Here is a 20,594-nt window from a genome sequence, read left to right on the forward strand (position 1 = left end):
CCCCTCTGATCCCGTTTCAGCCTCTCAAGTAGCTGGGGCTACAGGTGTGCACCACCGTGCCCAGATCTTGAGATTTTTAAAAAGCATTATCTTGCTCCTGTTTTAAAAATTACTGCCCTCCAAACAATCCTGAGGAATAACGATGTTGGGATATCCCTGGTGATAAATTATCAGCTCACAGAGAACCTTGTTTTACCAATAGGATTTGGGAGCTGCAGACCCAGTCCGCAGTTTCACCTGTGCCCCCCATTTAAACTCTCAAGTCAAGAAACTTCTGGGGGCTGGGAGCTCACACAGTGAGCATTAGCGAAGGGCAGCGAGGAAGGGAAAGGAAAAGAAAGGGAAGAAAAGAAGAAAGGAAGAAAGAAAAAGAAAAATTCTGCAGAGATGAGAATAGTTAACATCTACTTCACAAAACTATTGCGAAAGATTAAGAAAAATGGCACAAAGAAAGTTCTCCAGCAAGTGACACCTAGTACATGCTTAATAAATAGTAATCATTTTCCTACTTGTCGGTCTCTGTACTGAGAAGTTCTTGTGAAACACGGTGGGAAAGGGGAGATTCCCTTCAACACAGTGTTGTGGAAAGTGAGTGACAGGAACTCGATGGTCCACACCGTGGGCCTCGGAGGGACCCTGCTCACAGCAGCCTACCTGGTGGTCGTCCGGATGGTGTTTTCTTTCGTGTGATTGTGCTCTTTGCTCACTTTCTCTGTAAGGAGAAAGCATGAAACATACACTTCTTAGGCAGTGCTCATTCAAATCCCAACATCTCAAGCTAAAACATCCCCAACATCTCTCTTTCATGGTTTTCTTTTATGTTTTTTTTAACTACCCCTGTCCTCCCTCTCTTATTGACGAAGATGCCTCAAAAGCACATAGACAGTGTCTGAAAAAATATTTTATTGGAAACCAATCAAAAGGAACTAGTTAATAAATTTCAGGTATATTTCTGCTTTTAATCAAGCTTTAGTGTATACACACACACACACTTGCACGCACACAAATGTGTGCACAAAGACAGCAACTTCTACTCTATCTTTTCCCAGCTGAAACCTTCTGCTGTCCTGATTCAGCAGGAAAACTGCAGCTGCTGCAACTGTCCTGGCCCAGGCTTTGATAACAACCTTCACTCATTCTGTTTTGTTCGGCTCTTTTGTGAGAGGGGCCATAAAAACGGCCAGAAGACCTCTTGGTGCTGCCGTCATCAACTGCTTATTCTGATAAATGTCACCAGGGACAAAAACACGGCATTAGACAAGAAGCGGTAACCCCTCCCGTAGAGTGTCCTGATGTCCACATCTCCCAGCTGTCAGAAATGATTTAATTAGCTTTTGAGAACACAGAACTTGATCTCTGGCTTTCCCAATCCTCCTGCTCAAATGTGAGGACTCTACCCTGACCAGCACAGTACTCAATGGCTTCTTTTAAGTATTTAGAAAAAACCTGGGAGACTGAACAAGGGTTTCACATTTCAGTGATGGGCAGGACAAATTCTTAATCTTGTGGATTTTGGGAAAAATACAAACAAAGTTTTATAATGTGTATCCCACACTTTGCAATACTCATCTAAAGCCACGGCATGCATGTTTATGTGGATAGTTGCTTTCTGTTCCCTCAACAAGGACAATAAAGGTGAACACAGTCAGCCAGTATTCCTGTGGACAGCAGGAAGAGGGGGTCAAATGACTTGTTTGAGGTCACCCAGGCAGTGACTGTGCCAGGCGTGAATTCTCAGACACCAGGTTTTTAGCTGATAGGAAACTGTGATTGCATACTGCAGTAGAGAGAAACTTTCCGAAAGGAACCACTCGGGTCTCACACTTCTTGCTAATTTTATCTCTTCAATTATTATCAAGGTGATAATTGTTTTTAGGTGTGCTTTAGCCTTAAAAAACAGAATCTCATGGTTTTGGAGGTTGCAAAGAACTATGTGTACTATGAACTTTATTAAATTAATGATTTCTATGACTGCGGAGACCTATGCAAATACAATCTTTGAGAAGGTGGGGTCACCATTTTCAGTGATCCACAGTCATGTGATATACAGCCAGGGGTGTCATCAGGCCTGTGCGATTTTACCTTCCTTACTCTTTAGTATTTCTCTTGGGTGGGGAGTAGTATGGTATTTAACAGGTGATGTGATATCCATAACAAAAGAGGATTGATTAAACAGTAACAGACTCTATTGATGGATAAGCTGCAGTTCAAGAGCCAGTGCTATCAGAATGTGAGCATTACACGTGCTCATGTCAACCTCAAGCACGCCCACAGAGTAACAGCACATCAAACTTGTTAGGGACAAATGGCATGGGACTTAAAAGACTTGATGAAAGGTGCAAGTTTGGTTTTAGAACCCTTCTCTATTTCATCAAGGTGCTTCACTGGCTGGTAATTATTCTACTTGTGAATTCCAAGTGTTCCACGTAGAAGAAGTTGGTTTACTGAAAATGTTTCCCGAGCTGGTAGCTGGAAACAGTCCTCATACTTTCAAGTTTTGCCTTTCCTTTCTTTGTTTTGGTAAGAAACAACAAAACTTCACGAGTTCACACACACTAATTTGGAATCCATGTAATTCTGTCACTGTTGGAGTAAACTGAAGTCTATCTTTTGCACACTGAAACAAAAAGGCTGTTAATCGGATCAAATGCCTAAACACAATCAGAGGTGAGGTGTTTATCCTGGTCAACAGGGATCATGTGCGTAAAATTGCAGAGTTCCAGTTTCCAATGATTCTTTACTATTTATTGAAGCAAGTTTGGCACGAATTCCACTTGGCAGCACTTGATTAGCTGTTAGTTTGGGTGGCAGTATGCCTCTAAGAGTAACAAAATTATTTCTTAGAAAATCCTATCCTGTGGGTTGGTTTTATTAAATACATTTTTAAAATTCTACTCAGAAGGGCCTTCCTCTCAATGCTCCCCAATTATTGACATCTTTCTGATGTTAAACATACCCGACAGTTGAAAGAGAAGCTCAGAAGCCATCTTCACAGAAATGTCCTGACTGAAGAGGTTCCTCTCTGGGGGGATTCTGCCCTCTGGCATCTTCTGTAAGGGTTCGGTTTTCTCACGCCCGATTAAAGTGCTGTAGCCAACATTCCGGCTGGGTGACATGGAGACATGCGAGTCCTGGATGTCAACTTCCATAGGCTCCTCCTTAATCTTCAACATCTGTGTCTCCTTGTAGCTCTCCGCTGTAAACAGGTGAAGTAAGAGAAAAACAAAAAACAAAAAACAAAAAACACCACCATTGTGTTGCTTAATTCCCAGCCAAATTCAGTTTCTAAAGACAAAAGCAAGAGCCAGGACAATGAAACCACTGGTTCAACTGATCTGGCTTCCTGGAAAGCCAGGAAACCAGTGTTTCATCCCCAAAAAATGCAGTGGCTTGCCCAAGACACACAAGTGGTAGCTGAGCCGGGCCTGGGTCTCCGGGCCTAAAACTCAGGTCGGCTGCCCCAACAAGTCCCTTCCGCTCTACCATGCTAACTCCATGGTCAGTGTAGGCCCTCCTGTTATAACTCACTCAATTTCAGCAAATCAGATAAGAGCACCTACATTAAGGTTATGATTTCCTCCCTCTGTTTTTAAAGCTCAAACCAAATTTTTTCCTCTTTCTTCCAAGACACCCAAATTATGAAAAGGTAAGGAGGGTCAATTCAATGGAGAGCTTTTCACCTTGCTGGAAACTGGTAATCCTTCAAGACCACCTAGAAAGTTAATTGAAGCCCAAGGATTAGCACTTAGAGCAACAACATTCTCATGGGCTGTAATTTACTGCCTGCTCTTCCTTGAAGTGTGGCTACTAGATGCTCATCTTTAGTCTGAAACATGTATTTGCTTTGCAAGGTGGAAGCATCCAGGTTTCCATGTTCCTTAGCTAATGAGGGGATATCTTTGAAATAAGGTGGGACAATCAGCCCTAATGTTAATTTGGGCCACTTTAAAATAAGGTTGCATTTTCAAATCAATCAACACTTATTTATTAGTGACTACCGTTCAGGCAACATTCAGGAAAACAGACAAACAAAACTGTTAGATGAGAGAGTAAGGAGATGAATAGTGACCACCAGATAGGTATGTCTGCAGCCTGACTCTAAGACTTAATCTAGGAAAGTGACCTTACTTGAAAGAAAAAAATCTTGTCGATTTAAGTTAGGGAATCTTGAGAATCTTAGATTGCTCAGGTGGACCCTTAATTTAATGACAAGTGTCCTTCTTCGAGACAAGACATAGACACCATGGAAAAGGCCATGTAAAGACTGCAACATAACAGAGTTACAGAGCAACAAACCAAGGAACACAGGAACGACCAGGAGCTGGAAGGAGAAAGAGAGATTTTTCCATTAAGATTTTTTGCTGGACTTAACCTACCCAACACACCTGGATGGACTTCTCAGCCCCAGAACCATGACAGAATAAGTCCACCCCCAACTCTGATAATTCCACTCAGCAGAGTTAAGAAACTACTACAATTAGGTGAAAGGCAGGACAATAAGAAATAGTATAAAGCAGGTGTCCATCTGTGGGGCAGTTAGGAGGTATGAAACTGGAAACCTTCTTGGTGTAACCTGGCTGGTCAGAGAAGTTATGCTTTCCTTACAAAGTGCAACATGTCAAATACACATAGCTTATTGCCTGGCAGTAAAAGAGATAGAAGAACATTTTAAATTTAGTGATTAATGTGGTGCCATCAATAAGATCTAATGTAAGAAGAGTGCTAATTTTTCTTTTCCTGACATGCTGCATGTGCTTCTCAGGAAAAACTACCTACCCATTTTTTGTCAGTAACTAAACTGCAGACAATGGTGGTATTTAACTTAGATCTCTTTCCCCCTTCTACTCCTGCCAAGCTGCTTATTTTCTCTGTATATCTGTAAAGCAGCTCATAAGAATCAAGTTCACTGATTCAGGTAATCATGGGAACGAAGAAAGAGAAGGAAGAAAAAGAGAATAAAGAGAGGACCTGGAAGAGGAGGAGGAGGAGGAAGAGGAAGAAGAAGAGGAAGAGGAAGAGGAGGAGGGGGAGGGGGAAAAAGACAAGAATAGAAAGCTTGTCAAGTTACATTCTTAGCTTCTTCGCCTTCACTTGCAGCAGATTTGCTTCTTTTTTACATACTGAATTGCCCTCCCTGTTTCCCTGGCCACCTGGTAACATAGGGAGCCATCCTGACCTCCAGCTGGATCTCCCACCCACTGGAGCAATCCACACATATCTGCCTCTTGGTGTTCCCCCAAAGTACTTAATATCTGGAAAATAAACAGTGGGGTCAGTGTCACAGGTACACAATGATGCTCTGAACCCTGCACTGATAAGTGATTCTGAAGCCTGAGGACAAACACAAAGGAATACGAGGACAAATACAAAGGGATGCACTGAGTTAAAAAAAAAAAAAGTCTCCACAACATAAAGAACAAAGCTGAAAAGAAGCTCCATTATTTTTCTTCTCCCACCACCTTCACTTCCTGAGTTTTGACCCTAGATTAACATCCACCTAGCTCTCTGCACCACTGACTTTAATGAAATTAGTTTTTAAAATCTACTTGGGATCATTTCAAGTATGATTTGCATGGGAAGTGCTTTCTGCCCTTTCTTATGACAACTCTTGACCTTTGGAAAATGCACAAAACACTGATCGCTGATAAAAACCTTTAGCATCCTTAATCTCCCTGATGGATTCCAGACTCTCGGAGAAGGGTTTTCAAACTGACATCTCAATGGGCAAGTGAGACATAATACAATCAATATTTTATAGTCTTTTTTTTTCTTCCAAGCAATAATGTCAAGTGTTTTCTTGCCTCTTTTTAAAAGTAGGCTTTCTCAACCTTGGAACTATCAACATTTGGGGCAGGAGGATCTTTGTTGTGGGGGGCTGGGCTGTACATTCTAGCACGTTTGGGAACATGTGTAGTCTCTACCCACAAAACACCAGTAGCACTACCCTACAGTTTTAATAACCCCAAATTACCTCAGACACGGTCAGATTTGGGGGGGCAGAATCACCCTGTTTGAAAATCATTGCTTTGAAGTTTTGGCTACATTCTAGTCCCCCCTGCAAAAAAAAAAAAGTCAAAATAGCATCTATGGCAAAAAAAGAAAGAAAAAACTTCTCTTATGTTTTAGCCTAAACTCACTGAAATATTAATCACCATCTCAGCCAATTCCCTAAACAGGTTGGCCTGGGATCAGGAGTCAGGCTGACCAGGACTGCCGATGTCTGCTCTGTACCCCACTTGGTACCCCAGCCAGCTTTCGTTTTTTCCTGTGGCATTCTCACCTAACAATAGTTGAATTTCTCATTCCCACTCACTCTTAGCTTTAACTCCTATTCAGGGACAGGTCCACACAAGGAGGATTTCGCTCCTTCCCTTATACACACTATGGGAATGGTTTCAGAGGCTCTTATTAAAATAATAAGACAAATGCTCATTTTATCACAAGTGATCTATACTGCTATTCCAAGAAATAAAATAGCACCTACAGAAGATGAGGGACAAGGATTTAATAGTAGCTTGAGGAGGGGGCCGTGGGTGATTATCTACCACAATGCTTATTTGTATTTTATAATTTTCCTATGCTAAATATGAATATTGTGCCATTTACTAATTTTTAAAAAAACAAGTAACAATGATGTACACCCATAAAAAAGATGACAGAGAAGAGTGGAGTGACACTTCCCCCAGTGCTCAGCAGCATCAGTGAGATGGATCTGTGCAGTGGACAAATCCTACTCAAACTGAGCATGGCAACAGAAGGGGAAAAAGCAATAACACTACCTTTTCTACCTTTGTAAAAACAAATACATATTAGCTATCAAACTGTACATTATTTCATCCATCATTCATCCAGCCATTCTATATTCTTTTTCTTTTAATGTCTGCTAAGTACTATGCTAGATGGATGACCTGTGAGATACAAAGATAAATACGACACAGTTTGTGCCCTCGAGCAGTTTACATCGAGATGAATGATGAGGTAAGTATAAGCATGCCCTTAATACAAGAAGTGAAATTAAAAAACAGCATGCAAGAGGAGTAAGACCAGGAACCAAAGCCCAAAGGTGGAACTGTAATCTCCCTGGGGTACTGAGGAATATCATGTTGTCTGGAAGGCCAACGTGGAGAGGCAGCACCGCCACCCTGAATAATCAGCACTCCTAGAGTGTAACCAAACCGACTCTATTTTCCTCTTCTATTCTCTCTCTCGACCTGTCAGGGAAGAATGGGCAATTCCCTTGTTACTGGCTGAAAACTCACGCAGGCCCATAACCTGATAATTCTTCCTGAACACAAAGGCTTACATCCCCCTTAAAGAGCAAAACAATCTTGATTCAGAAACTAGAATGTTTCGTCCCATAGGAGGTGCCACCATCTGACTTTCCTTGGGAGGTGGTGAGTCCTTCCCCTGCTTGGCGGGCAGTAGGGATCTTAGTCCTTGGAGATAAAAAGGGGACGGGGCGTACTAGTCGGGTCCTCCCTTTATTGCTGCTTTCTTTGCGACATTCCAGCTGCCCTTCAGACCCTAGGGAAAAGCTAGAAGAACATAACCTCTTCACTCACTACCCTGTTGGAGAATGGCTCTACGCTCTTTGGTCCACTTGTGTCATGGACTTGCCCATGAGGTCTTCAGTGACCTTCAACTGACAGTGATTTCTGTCTCTGCCCTATCGTCCCCTTAGACTACCAGCTACCTTAGATTGGGACACTTAGCTCCTCCTCCAAGAATCTACCTGTCAATTGGTTTCCATCTTCCTTTGTGCTGAGGACCTGTTCATCTCCAGATGACCCCAGCAGGCAGCATTTAAGACAACCCCGTGCCAGCCCTCTGTGGGAATCTGATCTAGGGCCAGGCTTTAGGAAACAGACATCTCTTTATTTGGTCAAAGAGGCCAAGTTTAGAATGAAGTCGGCATCATGGCAACTCTCACTGGGTCACTAAAGCAGCTCGGTGACCCACTTCTCCCCTCCAGATTCTCCAAACAGGCCACCACGCTCCCCATGACCCTTCCTAGGCTGTATCGCTCAAGCCACACTCTTTAATTCTGGGTAGGGGCAGATGCAGTGCAGCTCTCTGCAAAGAAATCTTCAAAATCCCTTCTAGCCCCAGTCTTCAAAAACCTCTTTTATACTTTCAAGCTGTGCAGGAGGGCTGTGCAGTGAAATATACATAACATAAAACTTACCATTTTCATATTTTTTACAGTATACCTCACGGTCATTAAGTCTCATCGCATGTTGGGCAACCATCACTACATTCCATCTCCCAAACTTTGGCATCTTTCCCAGTGGAAACTCTGTATCCATTAAGTGATAAATCCTGTTCCCTCTCAGCTCAGACTTTGTATTTGCTACCCTAATCTACGCCATCTCCATGCCAAGAGTGTAATAATCAGGTCCTTTTAAAATGCTGTAACTTTGGTGGTGAAGTCAAATCATCTATCTAATATACAGTTTACTGCGTGTCAGGTTATCTCGCAGAGAAATAGAACTGGGGAAATGGATAGGGACAGAATATGTCATCTTAGGTGCTGGGAAGCCTCTACCAAATGGGGTGAGAGGGAAGCCAGCCCTGGGTGGTTTGCACACGGTGTGGCATGCTCAAGCCACACTTCAGAAGGCTGCCTGGCAGTGGCCCTCTAAAGAAACGGGAGGAGATGGAAGGCAGGACAGTCTTAGAGTCTATTGTAAAGACCTAAGCAAGAGCTGACCAAGCACCCAAACTGAAACCCAGGCCAGGAGGATAGAAAGGAATCATGACATATTTCAGAGGCTGAATGGAGACTCAATGGACGTTTGAATTAAAAATGTAGACACAGATGTGAGAGAAAGGGCAGGTGAGCCTTACAGGCACAGAGACTAGATAAGGAACAGGTAAGGTTTAAAAAAAAAATTCGATGATTTTTAAGCATCTAAGATTTGATGACAGTATGAATAGGTATAAGGGAAACAGAGAAAATGGTTCAGAGAGAAATACAGAGGGAGAGTTCATTTCTGTTTGGCCTCTGTCTTGGTGATTTCTGAGGGCTTACAGGTGGAAAGGGACGAACATTCATGTCACAGAGACTAGAAATCAACAGAGGCCAAGGGACCTGGTGAGATCAGCATGGGAGAGTGAACAGAGAGCAGAGGATGGGGTGGAACTATTACTATTAGACTTCAAGAGAAGGAGAAGAAAAGACAAGAGGGGAAGAGGTGGAGAGGGAATGGTCCAACGTGGTATGGCAGCCTGGAAACCGAGAGAGAAGCCGGACGCCGGGGTGACCATGCCAGCTCTCCGCTCCCTGCCTCCATGACTGTCTGAGTCCCTACTGCCGTCCTGCCTCGGTCCCTGCACACAGACAAGGATTCCTTCCCTGTCCCATGGAGAGCCCCGCCCCCCGCACTCCTCCACGTGGCTTCCTGCCCACGATGGTTTGAACAGACCTTGTACCTTTTCTACAATCTTCCCTTCTTAAATACTGTGACAAAACTGCCTCAGATTTTAAACCTCCACGCAGACGTCCCTTTGGGAGCACCTCTTCCGTGAATTGCATTCTCTCCCTCTTCTGCTGTTTGTCTAGATCGTACATGCCTTGCAAGTATCACGATGCCCTGGAAATTATCTTTCACAGACTTGTGTGCCCCCTTGCGCTGAGCTTTCAGGGGAGCCCTTGGTTCTTACACACCTTCCACCCTCATAGCTTAGCACGGGGCCTATGTAGTCGTCACGCTTAATGTATGTTCACTGTATGATCCCTGCAGAGGTACACAGTACATGTGTAAAGCTATTCTTCCTGTCCTGGTGCCACAGTCTGACAAAGACACTCATTCAGGCTACAAATTAAACACCAAAGGATGAAATAATGGCAAGGGTGCTGAAGCAAACATTACTAACTGACCATTCCCTCTCCAGATCAAACACAGTCTCACTCCTGAGCTAGCGGGGCCTCTGGAAGCAGCTACACCATGCTGAAACCATTCACTTTCTCCTATGATCAGATTAATTAAAAATCTTTCATGTCCAATTTGCCAGCCTCAAAGATACAAAGGTCTTGGTTGGGCAAAAAAACACCTTTCACACGTGAAACGTGACCCCTGTAGGTGTGGGCTCAGTACTTAATACTCTGCGAGCAGACATGCAGGCCAAAAGGACCAGGTGAAAGGAAACCACGGAGCAGGAACCAGAAATGAGAACACATGGCAACATCGCCCTGTCTCAGGACCTGGCGATCACTGGCATCCGATAAAGGCAAGCTGCCTTCTCCCTTTGCCTTCTCTTTCTGCCTTGCCAAAATCAAAATAGAGTGAAGAGTTGGGCTGGGTTTTCTTGGCTGCACAGAAAATAATTAAGCCCCAGACCTGCTGGAGCAGAGGCCAGGGATGGAGGCGGAAGTGGAAATGTTACTCCACAGACACCTGATACTGTGTGCCTGGCTTTTCCTCCTTAGAGAGGAGCAAGGCGGAGTGAAGTAGCCTTGGGCCCTGTGGCTCTGCCTCCTCTGCTAACTGCAGTGAGAGGCCCAGTGAGTTGGGATAAATACATCTCCTTTCTTCTGAGAACATGATGCTCAGGCCCTGAATGTTTCCCGCCTCTCTGCTTTCTTGTCCGAGCTGCAACAAAGAACAGAATCATGTGTATGTTGAGACAAATCCTAAGTTCTTTGCAGCCCTGAATTAGTCTGTGTTTCTCCTCCAGGGGAATTTACATGTGAAGTTTCAGTCTCCTGTGTGCTGTGGACCTAAGTGCATTCTCACAATAACCAGAGCACGGTGGATGTCAGTGGGGAAAAGCTCCCTGTACTGCCCTGAAGAAGGACATCAAAGTGGGGGCTTGTCCATAGGCGCTGCACCCTGCAGAGGCAGCAGAAGCTCTGGTCAGACCCTATCTGGACACAGCGGTCACCTGTTTCTGGGGAAAGAGATGGGAAACTCTGCACGAAAAAAAGCAGTGGTGGAACAGGCTTCGCTCTGGTGCTCCTAGATACACGGGAGCCCTCTAGCACCACACAGTGACCTGCGTGGCACGCACTGACCCTCACACACGCACACACCACGTCATACATTTCATCATTTCATCCAGAACAGCGCAGGAGTAACTGGGCAAACCATGAGATCAAGCCCATGCCTTCGAGAGAGGCAATTAAAGATCTGGATCAAATTAAATACAGATATTCCTCATTCAGTGTCTGAGTCACAGTCCTGGACTAGGTTGTTAAGTGAATCAGTCGCTAATTGAAAAATTCTATTATAGTACGTACATTGCAATATAAATAGAACAAAGAAATGATCAAAGGAAACTCCAACCTGATGGTTTTGCTTCTGCATATCTCTTACATGTATTACTGTAATGTCTGATAGAACACAAATTACAATACTGCACTGTACAGTATGGGCAGCAAAAACTACAGTACTGTATAAACAAGGTGTCTATACCAAAAAAATGCATTGATTCTCTATAAACAAGATGTACCAAACCGTACAAAAGAAACAAAAAATGGGTCTTAAGTTTGAAAAGTTGTTGAACAGGTAGGTCATTAAATGAGAAACATCTGTAACCTATTAATTCAATTACATTTTTTAACAGATGGCCCCCACCTTCACAGTAACATAAACATTAAGATTTTTGCTTAAAATCATGGAACTAGGTCTTTCTGTATTCTTCCTTCTTTTCCCTCTCTCACACAAATACCCACATTTTTCTTTTCCTAAAACCACTTTGAAGATACCTTTGACTTCTGAATTTGAGCACCCAAATCATAAATTAACTACTGTCTTTCTTCTTGATCAGTAAACTACCTGGAAATAGGAAAAGAGAACTGAAGGTGCCTGGAGAATGAACTACGCACATTAAATTCACAGTTAAGTAAGTGGGGATCAACTTGGAATGAATTTTTAAAAAATATACAAGAAGGAGCACCAGATGTTCCATTTTATTAATCATTCTGAATTTGCACTGAACAAATGTGTGCTGAAAAGGCTAAGCTTCAATGTGAAAGGTAATAAAGAATTAGAGTAGGAAGTTCTCTTTCAAAGTGTAAAAATATGTATAATTTTGTACTTGATCAAGGAACAGTTGGCTTATTCTTACACCAACTTTCAAAATAAACTTCATGTGTTACATTTGTACCGACAAGTAACAGATGCAACAGGTCCTCGCCTATGATAAGTCAACTGGGTGTCTGCAAGTATTTCAGTCCTGACCCACAGCTGCAGTAAAAGTTTCTGATTTGATTCTGGGAACCACCGATGAGAATATGACTCTCAAGTCTAACAAATTCTCCATTTGATTTCATTTGTGTCTAAATAAAAATCAAGAATAAAATCTTTTAGTAATTGGGAAGATCAGCTCAGACAACCCAGCTGACACTGTGGGATGGCCAAGTGATTATCTGTTGGATTCTGAGTGTTCCAGTGCTAAAGCGAAACCTCTTCCAATCTTCTTGTTTTCTTTCCATTTAATGATTTCACTAGAAATCATCCGAGGAGGTGCATTTCACCTGCATGTATACCATTTGGCAACAATCCAAATGGTCACATTTTTAAAAAAATTAACCTATTTTTCATCTAATGTCCAGAATATACTTTTCTTGTTTCACATCAAAAGGGCAAAAAAAGAGAGAGAGGGTCAACTAATGTATGTGATCTAACTTTAAAGCAATTTAACATTACTATCCTTTGGCATTTAATAAATCTTGTCCACCCTCATCTATTATGCTTAGTAGGTTTCTATATATCCAGAATGTTGGTGTGTGTGTGTGTGTTGTGTATATACATGTATGTGCATGGGTGTGTGTGGGGGTTAAATAGAATTCCTCAAAATGCAGTAGAAGTTCTGCTGCTCTAAACATTACCAAAAGGCTAGGGCCATCTCTGTGATGGGCGGGCTACTGCTGTATGCACAAAAAATGAAGAGAAGGACAGCGGGATCCCTAATACCAAAGGAGAGAAAGGAGCAAAGGAAGCTTTATTTCAGCAACTGCGAATTCTAGCCAACTTTTACTTTTTAGTGAAAGTTCTTAACAAACTTTCAGGTATTTACCACTTCCAAATAGTTGAATGGCTTTAGTATAGGCAAACAATTTTGCAGTGCTTTTTTAGATGGTAAATATCATTAACACCGACTAACGCATAATGTCAACATAGACTAGTATACACGAATGTAGCTAATATACACAGGAGTGGGTCCTGACACAAAGATACCTCTGCTGAGAAGCCCTGCCTACTCCTGCTGCTGCAGGGCTGGAGGACACAGGGCAGGGCAGCAAGGGCAACAGCCATAGTGAGCTGCAGATGGGCAGCAGTCCTCGGGGAGGGAAGGAAACACAGGCCCATGCAGATAAGGCATTAACCTGTTCACCTTTGTGTCCTGAGCATCCATGACAGGGTTTGGAAAACAGGAAGAGCTCAATACATAGTTGAGTACATGAATGAATGAATGAAGGAAATGCAGGAGTTCCTTCTTATCCATGGTTGTAACTTTTCTAGCTTCACTTTCCAAAGTTTCAGGTGCTGTCAGTCAACAAGAAGAAGAGTGAGTACAATTCACAAAATATTTTGGAAGAGGCCACATTCATTTGACTTTGTCATAGTTTATTGATATTACTGTTCTATTTTAAGTTTAATTATTGTTAAAGTCTACTGTGCCCAATTCATACATTAAACTTTCTCATATGTATGCACAGGACACACACACATCTGTAGGGTTCAGGACTAACTGTAGTTTTTAGCATCCACGGAGGCGCCTGGACATATTTCCTGCAGAAAAGTGGGGGGATTATTGTGAAACAAACAAACAAGAAAAGAGGCTCATAAGAGGAAATGAAAGGGTGGAAGAAAAGTAAAGAAATACTCAAGTATAAGGTTCACTGAAACCCAAAGAAATCCTCTCAGACTGTAGCCAAAAATCAAAGCCTGACAGCACATACTAAGTAAAGCCTTGCTTTTGATAGGCACAGACTCTTAGCGTCATGCCTGCAGAGGGAGTCATTGGACTACAGGGCAGGACCTCCTAACTGGTAATGTTCCCTCCGGGCTCTCGATTTCCCATAATGTCTTAGAGACTTGATGTGCATGGTTATCCTCATCCTGTATTTTGCCTGTGTTTCAACCTTCTTTCCCAAATGCCTTTTAAATCAAAGCTACTTGCAAGCAGTGTGAGTCATCTTAAGTCTCCTTCCTTTCTCTGGCTCCTGTGCCCTCTCTGGCGCAGGTGCTGAAGAGCGGGGACAAGTCCACAGATGGAAATGGGGAGAGGTGAGCCTTCAGTGGGGCAACGAGGCCTGATAATCAAATGCTTGCTGTTACACACAGGATTTTCACTTCAGCTGTAGGTGTCTCCAGGAACACCGAGTGTCAGAAAGGCGGGAAGCTGTTTCTCTTAGGAACAAGACTTTGAGGAGACACTATTTGAAACATGAGGACGAGGTAAAGGGTAGGAAGGCTGGGGTGTAGCTCAGTGGTACCATGCACACCCGGCATATATTAGGGCCAGGGACCACCACAGGGACAGAAGACCACAGAGACCACCACAAGGAGAAAAGACAAACTCATGGGCCTGTAACCTGTTACTCATTAAAAGGGACTTAAAGGAGGTTTTTGCTAAAAGCAGTAACTCTTCATTTGGACCTACAGATGCCAATAGTTAACTACAAGTGGAACAAAGCTTGACTTTCATTTCATAAAATTCTAGGTTAAATCTTTTTCAGTTTTTCGTCTAGGCATGTTAGTCAGTTAGGGAATGTCTGTCTAAAAGTTGGCAAAACAATGTTTACTAGCCCTGAGTTTACCTACCCTGTCTCATCACCCTTCAAGACTGAGAACAGCTACGCCCAGAAGCTTCCACTCCCCTTGGATTCCAGGAGGACCTCACAGGACAGACTGCCAAGGATTGCTCTCTTGGGAATTGAATTGCTCCAGGAACCATGAGGACTTCTCCAAAGCTATGAAACCAGGATGAAGAAACTGACTGATGAGATCTCAGACCACCATGGCACCCTGTAAAACCAGACCCCATTCTTTTGCCAATGGGCCAGTCTGACCTTCATTAGAGTGGGTTCTCTGCAGCTCTCCTGAAGCTGGAGTCCTTTCGTTATCTCCTCTCACCTCCCAGTGAAAGCTTTTCTCCTGTAAATTCATACTATCACTTTAGCTTTAATTTCCATGATCACCAAAGCAAGGACTCATGCTAGCTGGTGACAGTTTGCACCTCAGCACTGCAAAATCAAAATAAAACAAAACCAAAACAGGGTGCAAAATAGTGCTGCTCAGATGAGGTACTGAAAGAAGGCAGCTGACTGTCCTGAATAAATATTTCCCCAATCCCCAGTTTTCTTCTTTTCCCACAGTTCTTTAGAAAGAAGTACAAAAAGAAGCGATATGTACATTACCCAACATGTTGGCTAATTTGGCACTGAAGGCCCAGTGAAGATTGTTCTCAATATCTAAATGCACAGAGAGATTTTGCTCTTAAATCAGCCCCACAAATCCTTGCAATCTGACCTATAGTCCTCGCTAGTCCTTGGCTCTGCCGAGGGTCTCTTTCCCTTTTGAGTAGAGAGGCTACTGTCCCATGGATGTGGTCTGCAGGAAGCCTTCGAAGGCTGTCCTCTTGAATGCTTTCTACCAGAATACCAGTTTCCGGCAGTCAAAGCAAGGGCAGTGTGTGTTTATGTTTAAGGAGCGAGTGGGTCTATGGGGATATGGAAGGTAGTGCTGGGAAGGAAAGAAATGCATTCATAATTGATTCTTTAAACACTGACCCCCATTCACCGGATTTTAAGCTAAATGGCAATAGGACCTGCATATATTCTGTCACCTCCCCCACTTCACCAGCTGTGGAAACGAGCCATACACACATATGGCAAGCCACAGGACACCAGGCAATGTGCTCGAATCCAGCGGCTATCCCATATTTAGAAACAAGGAAGTAAATCAACTCACAGCACAAACTGGGGATGGTTTAACTGGGGAAAACATACATGGGTGGAGTAAATAGCAGAATTATTAGGGAGGAAAACAGAGATCCCTTGAGCATCAGCACCTTAGGTCCCCACGCTTTGATCAAGGGAAAACACCACTTTTAAATCATTTGTCTTCTTATAACAAAAGAGAAGTATTCTGTTTAGGAAGGTTTCACACACTTGGGCAAATATGGATGCTCTCCTGCACAATGGTCCCAATCATTTCTCAGTCTAAGATTATCCTCCAGCATTCATATGTCAAGGCAGTTCCCACACATGACTCAGTAGGGCTCCTGCCCAGGGGGTGACTCAGCCAGTTGGCAGTGGACAGGCTACTTAGCAATGAGGATTCCCTCTCCAAAGGTGAATCTGCGGTAGCAGCATGCACCCAGATGGGCATGGTACCACAGGGTTTAATTATGCATGCTAATCTTCCCCTCCTTTGACACGAATAAGTTAAAGGTAAAAGGTTAATATGGTGATGAAAAGAAACACCACTGCAGAATGAGAATATTCTAGTTATGGCATCGAGTTAAAAAATAGCCCTGCTCATCCTCACAAGGCCATAACTGGGGTAATGCATAGCCAAAAAGACTGGGTGCAGGGAGGGGGTGGGGTGGGGAAGCCAGAAAACTAGAACAGGTAAGATTCATGGCTTCTACCTGGATGGGAAATCTGTCCTCAGAACAGTCTGGTTACTCAAACATGTGCATTCCCACTGCAGCCGGAAGCCTTGGAAAAAACGAGGCTTCCTCTTAAGAGTTTTCATATCAGATAGTATTTGCTAACAGCTCGTTTGTAAATGTGCCATAGTTTGTTGGAGATAAGATGATGTCTGTAGTCACTTACAACAGAAAGAGAAAACGATACAGAAATATGGAAGTGGGCAACTATGTCAGCCTGCAAACACATCTCCTAGGTGTCATTCTGAACTCTGTTGCTCAATATTCTACAGGAAGATCTGGAGTCCCTCCACCCCACCCCACTCCATCTCCCAGGCCCTGGCCCTACAGCCCCTACTCCATCTCTACTGTGTCTAGTCACCACCCTGCTCAGCAGCCAGGCAGCCAAACAGAAAAGGCACAGCCTATGAAATTCTTTGCAGTGTTCTTGCCCGGTTTCTGGGAACACCAGCCAATACAAATTTCCATGGCTTTATTAACATAAGCAGGTATGAAATAGGAAAATGATAATGAAACAAGAGTCCTTTTGAATCTGGCCATTTTGAGTCCCAGGCCTCTGTGTGGGAGGTGAACAAAGCCTGTTAAGAAAACATAAATGCTGGCCTGCCAGGAAAGGTGGAAAAGGAGGTGCAGGGGCACTGGCCCCCAAGTTGTGCACTCCAGCAGCTCCTATTATGTGGGAAGAGAACAGTCATACAGGTGAAAGGGTTCCAGGGTTTGTAAACTATGTGTAGAATTACAAAAAAAAAAAAAAAATCAGAAGAGTGTTACTGGTCAAAGCCTGAAGGTGAGCCGGCCTGTTAGAAGCAAGTTTGCACTTCTTGTTAGGAAAGGACAGTCTTCCAGAGCTGCCTACAGCTACTTTCTACTCTCCTGCTTAAGTGGACAGGATAATAATACCACTGAAAAACTGCTAAGAGCAACAAGATCTAGACCTTTAAAAAAAGAAATGTTTGCACACAGATACAGGTCCAGTTTTTGTGTAATTAAACCGATCTATTTCTTATTTGGATGAAATTCTGGTACTCCAGTGATCTTCATTTCTACTTTTTGAAGTGTTTTAAAAAGTCTAATTCTTGGGCCGGGGATTTGGCTCAGTGGTTCTGCCACCTGTCTTGCAAGCACAAAGGCCAGAGTTCAATCCCTGGTACCAAAAAAAAAAAAAAAAAAGTCGAATTCTTTGTTTAGATTTCACGGTTCCAAGTTCTGTGATTTCTGTGTGTACACGTATGTGCATATATGTGTAGAGCTATACATGAAGAGAGCTGCTGGCATATATACAGTAATGAGGACAGTGATCAGCCATTGGTCACAAGTTCACTGCTAGTCACAATCATTACAAATCATTGAAAAGTTGGCATGCAAGTACTCTTGGCCATCACCTGAAGCGCAGAATGCTACAATAAATACAGAAATCAGAGGGTCATTCCCACTATGAAAGTATTATTTAATAAAATATGTTTCATGGACTTAGTATCTCTGAAAATTAAATACCACGGTGCTATATACAAATAATTACAGGCAGGTTTTTCTTTCAATATTAAACAAACCTACATTTTCACTTATTTTAGAATCATGGAAAATGTGATGAGTGCTCATAAGCAGCAAAAAAAAAAAAAAGGGAAATAAATTGGACTCCATCTACAGGATAAAGTCTTTGTGCTGCAAATACTACCAAGAAAGTGAAAAGCAAAGCAGCGAAAGAGAAAACGCTTGCCAATCATATGTATCTAATAAGGAATTCTGTCCACAATACATAAGGAACTTTTGCAACTCAAGAAAAAAAGACAAGTAAACCAATTAAATACTGGAAAAAGAACTTGCATAGATGCTCTTTCAAAGAAGACACACAAATGGTCAATAAGCTTGGGAAAATATGTTAAACATTATAAGTCACTAGGAAAATACAAATCAAAACCACAATGATACACTAGCTCAGGCCACTATAATGGTTATAATCACAAAGACAACAATAAGTCTTAGTAAGGATGTAGAGAAACTGAAACCCTCATACATCATTAGAGGGGATGTAAATGGTGCAGCTGCTATGGAAAAACCAGTTGGCAGTTCCTCAAAATATAAAACAGCATTACAACTTGACTCAGCAATTCCATCCCCAGTACATGCCCAAGAAAAATTAAAACGTAAATTCACACAATTTATATGAATTCACACATTGTATATGAATGTTCATCATAACAAAAGCTGGGAAATAAACCAAAGACCATCCTTAATGGATGAATGAACGGATAAGGAAAATATAGTATAACCACACAACAGAATAGCATTTAATCACAAAAAGGAAAAAAGGGGTAATACAAGTTACAAAGTACAAGAACCCTGGAAACATGCTAAGTGAAAGAAACCAAACCAAAACGTACCACAGATTGTGTAAGCTTCATTCATTGGAAATGTCTAGAATAGGGAAATCTATTGAAACAACATGGTAAGTTTGTGGTTTCCTGAGGTTAAAGCAGTGCTGGTACTGGGGCTAGAGAGTGACTGCTAACAGGTATGGGGGCATTGAAGAATACTCTGATATTAGATTTGGTGATGGTTATACAATTCTGAATATACTAAAAAATAATGGAACTGAATACATTAAATGAGTAAATTTCATGGTATGTGAATTATACTTCAATAAACGTGTTTTATAAAGTGGGAGGTCCCTTTCAAATATTTTGTAAATCCTCTCTGAAATACAATCTAAAATAAAATAAAGTTTTACTTGGGTACTGAATTTAGTAGGTTTATCCAAGTGTTCAAAAAAAGCTAAAAAGAAGAAAAATGGTTTCAGTCAGATTAGATGATCCCATTTCATCATATTTATTTTGTCAAAATGTTTAGTATGAAGCAGAGCATGGTGGCACATCCCAGCACTCTAGGAGGCTGTGGCAGAAGGATCCACTTTGTGTCCAGCCTGGGAAACTTAGCAAGATCCTGCCTCAAAAAGCAAAAACAAAACAAAACAAAAAGGTGGGGTGGGTGGTAGGGATATAGTTCAGTGCAAAAGCCCTGGGTTCAATCCCCAATATGCCCCCTCCCAAAGAATAAGAATTTTCAGTACCATATAATACTTGATAATGTAATAAATAAAAGATAAATGAACAAAATACTTTTCTGCTTGTACTTCTAACTACTTGTACTCCTTAACTTTTTACATACATAAGTTAACAGAACTACTCGGTCATTTCAGGAGTAAGGTAAGGGCTACTTTCAGCATGCTGTAAGCAAGTAGAGTCAGTAGGCACTGGGTAAAACTAGCCCTCACCTCTTTTCCACTTAAATGTGTAACTAGTAAGCATAATGAAGGCAAACTGTGTGATGTCATGGACATGGAGCTAAAGCTCATTTTCCATGCTTACAGATTATTATTGAAGACCTCCTGTGCTAGAGTTTAGATCTGAAATGCCCCTCAAAGGCCTGTGCACCAAGGGGGCTATCACTGGGAAGTGGTGGAACTTTTAAGAGGGTGGGGCCTAGTGGGAGGTCCTTAAATCCCTTGTGCCTTACAGGGGATTAAGAGATTTTGGGCCCTTTTTCGCCCTTCTTTTCTGCACCTTGGCTTTGAGGGAAGATGTTTTACTCCACCACCCACTCCTGCCACGATGTGCTGCTTCACCACAGGCCCAAGGTGATGGGGCCAACCCATCATGGACTGGAACCTCCAGTACTGTGAGCCAAAATAAACCCTTTCTCTGTATAAGGTGATCATCTCAAGTATTGGTTATAGTGATGGAAAGCTAAGCTAACACACATTGCTGAAAAGGTCTGCTAGAATACAATGTTCAAGGACGGATAGCAAATGGAACAGTCAATAGTTGCTGCCCTGAGAAATGATTTAGCCAACATCTTTATCTCAAAAGATTCTTTAGAATAGTGACGTCTCCAACATGGTCTTTAATTATGTTTGAAGAGGAGGAGGGCAGGACAGGTTTGTTTCTTAAAAGAATGCCAACATTGCCTGGGAA

At 42.4% G+C, this 20,594-nt stretch overlaps 1 protein-coding gene across 5 annotated transcripts in view; it reads right to left on the reverse strand.

Annotated features, from left to right (window-relative positions):
• Znf827 (zinc finger protein 827) overlaps positions 1-20,594 on the reverse strand; it is a 155,969-nt gene that overhangs the window by 66,215 nt on the left and 69,160 nt on the right. For all 5 annotated transcript variants that reach the window (XM_010610930.3, XM_033760061.1, XM_033760062.1 and 2 more), the window contains exons 6-7: positions 2,957-3,196; positions 655-712 (exon numbers count right to left, since the gene is read on the reverse strand). In XM_010610930.3, the coding sequence (XP_010609232.1) occupies positions 655-712; positions 2,957-3,196 (298 nt within the window). The remainder of the gene's footprint in view (positions 1-654; positions 713-2,956; positions 3,197-20,594) is intronic.

Source organism: Fukomys damarensis, unplaced genomic scaffold (assembly GCF_012274545.1).
Source record: "Fukomys damarensis isolate Sample0158 unplaced genomic scaffold, DMR_v1.0_HiC HiC_scaffold_38, whole genome shotgun sequence".
Taxonomy (NCBI): domain Eukaryota; kingdom Metazoa; phylum Chordata; class Mammalia; order Rodentia; family Bathyergidae; genus Fukomys; species Fukomys damarensis.